Genomic DNA, 7,900 nt, shown 5'->3' with positions numbered 1-7,900 from the left:
CATAGAGTTACTTAAAAAAAAAAAAAATTGGGGGGGCACCTGGGTGGCTCAGTCATTAAGCGTCTGCCTTTGGCTCAGGTCATGATCCCAGGGTCCTGGGATCAAGCCCCATATCGGGCTCCCTGCTCAGCCGGAAGCCTGCTTCTCCCTCTCCCACTCCCCCTGCTTGTATTCCCTCCCTCGCTGTGCCTCTCTCTGTCCAATAAATAAATAAAATCTTTAAAAAAAAAATTTTTTTTTTAATCTAGGTCCAGTAGGCATGGCAATACTGAAGTGTGGCATGCATTCAGTCTCTGTGCCCAAACTCTGACTCACCTTCATTCTGATCTCTTCTGAACCTGTAGAAACAGGATTGCTTCACCTTCCTAAACAGCCTATGTTACCACTCCAGCAGCCCTCTACTGTGCAGGGGGTAATCTCTCTAGTCCCTTGGTTTTAAATATACCATCTATATGCTGATGATACTCCCAACATGTATCTCCAACCCCAACATTCCCCTTGATCTTCAGGCTCACAAGTCTAACTGGCTAAGAGGAAGCTCTACTTAAAGGTCAGAAGCAGAACTCTCGATTTCCCATTGCCCCCTCTAGGAAAATGGTTCTATCAGCCACACCACTGCTCATGCAAAAATTTGGGCCACCTTTGACTCTTTTTTTTTTCTTGTCCCTAATTTCCTACCCTTGTTTTAGCAAAATTCTGTTGACCCAGCATTTCTCTCCAGCTACATCCACCACTACCTTTGTCAAGGCACCATCATCTCCTATGGGACCATACCCACACCCTCCTCACTGCTCCCACTTTGATCCCCTGTGGTCCCTTCTCCACTGAGTAGGCAGGATAAGCCTCTAAGAACTAGAATCATATCAGAACATTCCTCCGCTTAAAACCCATCAATGGCTTCCCATTACACTAAGAATAAAATACAAAGACCTCACCATAACCAATGAAATTCCATGAACTCATACCTGTGTGAGGCATTTTCTTCACATAAGCAAGACAACATCTCATAATAGCTTGAAAAAAGAAGCAGATGTGAGAATCCATCTGTCTTCTATTAAGCCAGACATTAAAGGAATTTGGGAAAATATAAAACAATGCCACTAATTATCACTATATTTTTTTTGTTTTGAAAATATAGTTATTTTTCAAAAAATGAAATGTTGCTTACATTAATTTTAATTTCTATGCAATACTGTGTGGCTTGGAAGATATCTTGAAAAGATGGGATCTCAAGCTGAGTCCAGTATGGCCCACACAGCTCAAGTACAAGGATGAAAGTTTGATGAATGTCCCTAATTCTGGTTAGGTCTCATTGGAGGGCTTGGCTGCAGAACAAAGTGAAGATACTTAGTACTGTGGGTGATGGGGCAAGTAGGGGTGAAGGGCACTGAGCTACCCCTGTGATAATCCTGTCAACACATTGCCCTGGTCAGGGAAGAGGCAGGTATCACTGACTCCCAACTCATACCCCTTCCTCTGCTGGTTGCGTAGGTACCCTCAAAAGATTTATTCAGGCAGCGGCTGGGTGGCTCAGTCGTTGGGCGTCTGCCTTCGGCTCAGGTCACGATCCCAGGGTCCTGGGATCGAGCCCCAATCGGGCTCTCTCCTCCGCAGGAAGCCTGCTTCTCCCTCTTCCACTCCCCCTACTTGTGTTCCGGCTCTCCCTATCTCTCTGTCAAATAAATAAATAAAATCTTAAAAAAACAAAACAAAAAACTACTATCTTTCTAAAAAAGAAATAGTAACTTTAAAAAGAAAAAAGATTTATTCAGAAGTAACCACACTAAAAAACAAAAAACCCCCCAAAACCCAACAAACAAACAAACAAAACACCCAAAACAAAAAAACACGCTACCGTGCTCTTGGGGCTCAGTCGGTGGAGTGTATGACTCTTGATCTCTGGGTCGTGAGTTCAGGCCCCATGTTGGGCATCGAGCCTACTTAAAAAGAAAAAGAAAAAGAAGAAGAAGTAACCATGCTCTTTATTCTCCTCTTCTCCTGTGCTGGTAAATTTTAGGGCCTTGTGCCCTCTCCCTCCCTTCCTTCCATCGGCACCTCCCAGGCCGCTCCAGACACAGAAAAGGGCACTCTAATCTCTTCATTGTAAAATTGACTACAGGGATCAGGCTAAGGACGGTATGATCAGGTATAAGGACACCACCATTTCTGAGCCCGGAGTCTGGAGCGATCAGACTGGGGTAGTGAAGCAAAAGGGCATCTTAACATTTTTGAGGGAGGAAGGGACCTTCAGGAGACACCTGCAGTTCAGAGAGGCATAGCTATTGCCCACCGTTATGTTGGAGCCGGGCCGCCTGGGCACCACACCAGTTTGTGGGTTCTCCCTTTCCCAGTCGCCCTGAGCACAACACCCTGCAGGGTGTCGGGCCTCGCGCCCCGCCCAGAGGACTTCGTGCTCATCTCCTTGGAGCCGGTGCCGGCCCTCCTACCGCCGCAGGTAGATGGAGAAGCTCAGCCAATCAAGAGGTCTCTGGGGCAAAGAAGGAGGGACGAGGAGGAAAAGTTTAGGACAGGAGCGCCAACCAATCCTGCGCCTAGCTGCCGGAGCAACCGCCACCAGCACCCAGTTGCAGACGCCGCTCAGAAGGTGGGGGATGGTTCATGGACAGCGAGCCAATCCGTGCCGAGGGGAGGCCAATTTGAGCCAATTAAAACTGAGAAGGTGGGAAGGGGCGGAGTTCGCCGGTGGTTGTTCGCTGGTGGGTGAGGGATCTGCTTTCTCTGCTAGTTCCCACCCTAGGACTTCTTAGCCCCTGGAATGCGAGAGAGAGAGGCTCAGGGGAGTTCCTGGAGTGGGGCCTAGAGGTACCTTCCGGAAAGGCCTGGAAGCAAAAGAGACTCCTAGTTGGAGGAGCTGCTGGAAAACACCGGGTGGGATTTGAGGAAGCGGAGGCTGGTTAGGGGGCGGGGCTTCCGGGGCGTGTCCTTTGCGAAGCGGGGGCGGGGCCTGCTGCGGAGGTTGTGCCGAGGGGGCGGGGCTAAAAGGAAACCACTGGGTGTGACCTAGGAGAAAGAAGGGTAGTAATTTAAGCGGGCGTTTTGGGGTCAGGACGGTGTTGCCAGAGGCTTTGGGTGGCAGGTGATAGCTCAGGCTGAGGTGAAGGTTACTGGGGAGGTTACCTGCCCTAACCTACTGTCCTCTCTTCCCAGGGAGCCTCTGGTGGGGACCTTCGTAGGGTCCTTTTCCCTTCGTGGGGTGCTATGGAGTTCCCAGAACACAGCCAGCAGCTGCTGCAGAGCCTCCGAGAGCAGCGGTCCCAGGGTTTCCTTTGTGACTGCACCGTGATGGTGGGTAGCACCCAGTTCTTGGCCCATCGGGCTGTGCTGGCCTCCTGCAGCCCATTCTTCCAGCTTTTCTACAAAGAGCGAGAACTGGACAAGAGGGATCTGGTGTGCATCCACAATGAGATTGTCACGGCCCCAGCCTTTGGGCTGCTTCTGGACTTCATGTATGCTGGCCAGCTGGTCCTGAGGGGGGATACCCCTGTGGAGGATGTGCTGGCTGCTGCCAGCTACTTGCACATGAATGACATTGTTAAAGTGTGTAAGCGGCGGCTGCAGGCCCGGGCCCTGGCAGAGGCAGACAGTACCAAGAAGGAGGAGGAAACCAGCTCACAGCCCCCTAGTTTGGAGTTTTTGTCCACTTCCCGTGGCGCCCAGCCTTCGTTGGCATCTGCCGAGACATCAGGCAATTGGGGCAAAGGGGAATGGAAGGGCCCTGCAGCTCCCTCTCCAACTGTCTGTCCTCCAGATGAGCCACCAATGCCTGGGGGGGCTGACACTACACAGCCCGGCATGGAGGTCGAGGCACCACATCTACGGGCACCTCCTCCTCTAGTGACTGATGTCTCCCTTGCCAGCCCCAGTAGCTCCACAGAGACCATTCCTGCAAACTACTTCTCTCCGGGCCTTCCAGCAGTTTCGGTGGAGCCGCTGGCTCCCCTTGATGTGGGTACTGAGAGTCTGAGGATGGTGGAACCAAGGGCTGCTGGGGGACCACTGCAAGGCTTCTATCCTCCAGCTCCAGCAGCAGCCCCAGTCCCAGCCCCAGTTCCATCACAGGCTCCAGCACCAGTGGAAGCTGAGCTGGTCCAGGTGAAAGTAGAAGCTATTGTGATTTCTGATGAGGAGCCCGACGTGTCCGAGGAACAGCCTCAGGGGCCTGAGGGACTATTCCCGCCCGGAGGGGCAATGTATGGTGGACAGCCCCCTCAGCCAGAGGCTTTTGAGGAGCCAAGAGCAGCAGGACTGGAGGAGGTGGGGCCAAGTGAGCACTTCCTGCCCCCAGATCCTCACCTACCCTACCATTTGCTGCCAGGTCCAGGGCAGTATCCTCGAGGACTGGTGACATCGCCCCTGCCTGCGCCCCCAGCCCTGCATGAGCCACTTTACCTGCCTTCCGAATATGAAGCAACCCCGGGAAGCTTTGGGGTTTTTACTGAGGATGTGCCCACTTGCAAGACATGTGGGAAGACCTTCTCATGTTCTTACACACTAAGGCGACACGCCACGGTGCACACACGCGAGCGCCCCTACGAGTGTCGCTATTGTCTGCGCAGCTACACGCAGTCGGGGGACTTGTACCGACATATCCGCAAGGCTCACAATGAGGACCTGGCCAAACGCAGCAAACCGGACCCAGAGGCCGGCCCCCTCCTAGGAGTGCAGCCCCTCCACGGCTCCCCTACAGCAGACAAACAGAACAACACTGGTGGAGGGCCACCCAAAGATTTTATACTGGGCCCCAAAAACTGACATCTACAGGAGCATCATAAGCTGATGCTAGGCCTGCTCTTGCCATCGTTAGGGGGCAGCAGAGACTGGAAGCTTCTCCTTTTCCCTGCTGGGGGAGCAGAATGAACCTCCTGCCCAGGCTGAAGATTGCCACCGGTTTTTCTTTACCCAGCCAGACAGCAGGACTTTCTGGGGCAGTGCATCTCAGTCAGCTCCTCTCCAAGGGCACTGGGAATTTTTCTGAGCTGTAATCGCTTCCCGCCCTGCCTTCTGGACCATAAAGCTAGCAGTGAAAGTATCTCTTTGAACTGGTGTTGGCTGGTTTATTCCACAAATGTGCATGCCTCCTGATTCTTTCATACCTCTCCTGCAGATCTTTTAGGAAGCTGACATCTGTACCTGGGGTAGGGTTCGGGGTCAGGTTGCTTTTGAGGCAGAGGGCAACATGGATTTGGCTTAGGAGAAGTGGACTGATTAGGGAATTGTACTCAGTGATGGTTTATCATTATAGCTGAGCTCCTGTGTCCTGGGCTGTACTGAGGACTTCATAAAAATCCTCAATTCTCAACAACTTTATGAGGTATTAGCACCCCCCCTCCCCTTTTTCCACAGGCAAGGAAATGTGAGACTCAGAAATCAAGTTAACCTATTCAAGGTCACAGGGCGAGTTAAGGGGCAAGCCAGAATTTGAATCATGGCTTCAAACACCATGCCCACTGTGCTGGGTTAGAACATTGTTGAGGAGAGTTAACTAAGAACCAGAAGTTTTCTCTTTCGTCCTTGTGAGGGTTTGGCTTTGCTCCCTTCCCCTTCGCCTCTACTTCCAGTGTAGAAAGTCTTTGGCTGACTCTTTCAATAACAGACACTGTATCGATGACTTGAAATTTTTGCCTATGTGTCCTAATAGGAATTGAGGTCTCCAAAGAAGAGGAACCCAAACGCAGAAAACATGAAACTCCGGGGTGGTGGGTTGGTGGGGGAGGGGAAGGGCCTGTGGTATGGAAAAGATGGGTGCTTGGGAAAAACTAAAGCGAGGAACTCCAGATGACAGAATCTTATAGTTCCTCTAGTCCAACTCCCTCACCTGAAAAGCATGAGGACAGCCTCGAGAAGTCAGATTACTCCGTTGTAGTCACCCAGATGGTTACTGGCAGTAGATACAGCAGAGAAATGGGAGTCTCGGGTGTTGAGGCGGCTTCTGGGAGCTCTGGGAATGTAACAGAAGGGGCCTGCCCTTCTGTTCTCTGTGTGAACAGTGGTGCCATAGGGTAAGAGGGCTCCCAAAAAACCATTGATGCTTAACATTTTCACAGCTGAATGAATTATATGCCTTTCACTTTCCTTGTGTTGGAATAACCTTTTAGTTTGTCTTTCAAATGGCTAATTTTATTTGTGCAAATATATATTTCTACCTTAACTCCTTGGCGTCAGTAACAAGGCAAGATTTACATACACAAGATAAGTTATTCTAGCTGAGTGGTGCACCTTTTCCAAAGTCTTTCCTAGAGTAAATACCAAAGCAAAATGCCTAAAAACAATCAGTTGCCTTTAAAAGGGTAAATTTTGGGCACCTGGGTGGCTCAGTTAAGCATCTGCCTTCGGCTCAGGTCATGATGCCAGGGTCCTGGGATCGAGCCCTCCATCGGGCTCCCCTCCCCGCTCAGTGGGAAGTCGGCTTCTCCCTCTGCCCCTCTCCTTGTGTTCTTGTGCGCACGCTCTCTCAAATAAAATTTTTAAATAAAAGGGTAAATTTTACAGTATGTGAATTACATAAAAATTATATATATGGAAAGGAGAGAGACAAGGAGAAAAAATAAAATCAGTTGCCTCAGAACATCAATTCCTAAAAGCAAGACATAACATCGGTGTCTACAGGCATATAGAATGTATACAATTTCTCTAGACAGTCTGGAAAAAAAAGTTTTGGCCATGCATAATACCTAACTAAAGAGGATCTGTTGCTTGGTGAGATTCTCCTCCAGAGCAAGCATTTGCTTTCAGTTCCCAGCATGAGATGCAGTTTTCCTTGGAGGTGGCAATTAGAAATCTGCAAGATGTTTAAAGCAGCACAGTAGCCAACACAAAAGGCCACGGTTGTCTCCCTGTATCTGCCGGACGCCAGGAACAGTCTCTACCAGTCTGTAGAGGTGCGATCAGTAGAGAATTTTCTCGTTTCCGCTACTCTCAATGGTCTCAGCCATGGATTCAAGGAACCACAGGTGAGCTCATCTAACCTCTAGTCCAACACTGGATCCTCCTTTTGCCAGTGTGAAGCCCCTGCTTGAAAAAGAACTTGGGGCACATGGCTGACTCGGTGGAGCTTGCAACTCGACCTCAGGGTCATGAGTTCAAGCCCCATATTGGGTATAGAGATTACTTAAATAATCATTATAAAAAAATAACTCATTATCCCCAAAGGAACCTAGTCTATCGTCGGACAGTCTTAATTGTTGGATAATGCTGCCTTTTACTGAGCCAAAATCAGCCTCCTTTTATGAGGGTCAGGGTCAGGCTCCAGCCTACTAAGAGTTTCACCCTGAAAAGTTATTTGTTTTTGAGCTATAAGCTGATTTAGTTTTCAGACAACCACCTTTTACTCTCCAGCTTTAGAGATATAATTCTTTTGAGATTTTTAATTTTAAGTAATCTCTACACTCAGCGTGGGGTTCAAACTTACAACCCCAAGATCAAGAGCTGCACGCTGTACCAACTGAGCCAGCCAGGTGCTCCTAGAGATATAATTCTACTTTAGGATTCCAATTCTTTTCTTTCTTTTTTCTTTTTTCTGGATTTCAATTCTTCTCTTAACTGGCCATTCTGTAAGTGTATGACTTCATTTGCTGCCTATTTTGCCTCTTCGATCACCAGACATTTGGCCAAGCTTGACTTCACCAAAGTCACCATTTCAGTCCTTTGCATTCATTTCCATTTTATTTATTTTTGTTTTGCTTTAGAGAAGAGTGTATGCACGTGTGCGCAAGGCTGGGGATGGGATGTGGGCGGGGGGGAGGGGCAGAGGGAGAGGGAGAATCTCAAGCAGGTTCCACATCCAGTGCAAAGTCCAACGTGGGGCTCCATCTCAGGACCCCGAGATCATGACCTGAGCCAAAATCAAGAGTTGGATGCTAAACCGACCAAACCACCCAGG

The 7,900-nt window shown here is 49.6% G+C and overlaps 1 protein-coding gene across 3 annotated transcripts; it reads left to right on the top strand.

The window, feature by feature from the left end:
• The first annotated feature begins 2,696 nt into the window (after positions 1–2,696).
• Positions 2,697–5,262, top strand: ZBTB3 (zinc finger and BTB domain containing 3). Of its 3 annotated transcripts, none has more exons than XM_032414309.1 (2): positions 2,697–2,717; positions 3,169–5,262. In XM_032414309.1, exon 2 carries the CDS (start codon positions 3,220–3,222, stop codon positions 4,771–4,773), a length of 1,554 nt encoding a protein of 517 aa, XP_032270200.1. In that variant the 5' UTR covers positions 2,697–2,717; positions 3,169–3,219; the 3' UTR covers positions 4,774–5,262. The 3 variants fall into 3 exon arrangements, with proteins under 3 accessions (XP_032270200.1, XP_032270201.1, XP_032270199.1); XM_032414310.1 differs by having other exon boundaries at positions 2,716–2,889; XM_032414308.1 differs by lacking the exon at positions 2,697–2,717 and adding an exon at positions 2,737–2,823.
• The last annotated feature ends 2,638 nt before the right edge of the window (positions 5,263–7,900 follow it).

This window comes from Phoca vitulina, unplaced genomic scaffold, assembly GCF_004348235.1.
Source record: "Phoca vitulina isolate PV1807 unplaced genomic scaffold, GSC_HSeal_1.0 scaffold16, whole genome shotgun sequence".
In the NCBI taxonomy this organism is placed as follows: domain Eukaryota; kingdom Metazoa; phylum Chordata; class Mammalia; order Carnivora; family Phocidae; genus Phoca; species Phoca vitulina.
This window is presented reverse-complemented; position numbering and strand designations above follow the sequence as displayed.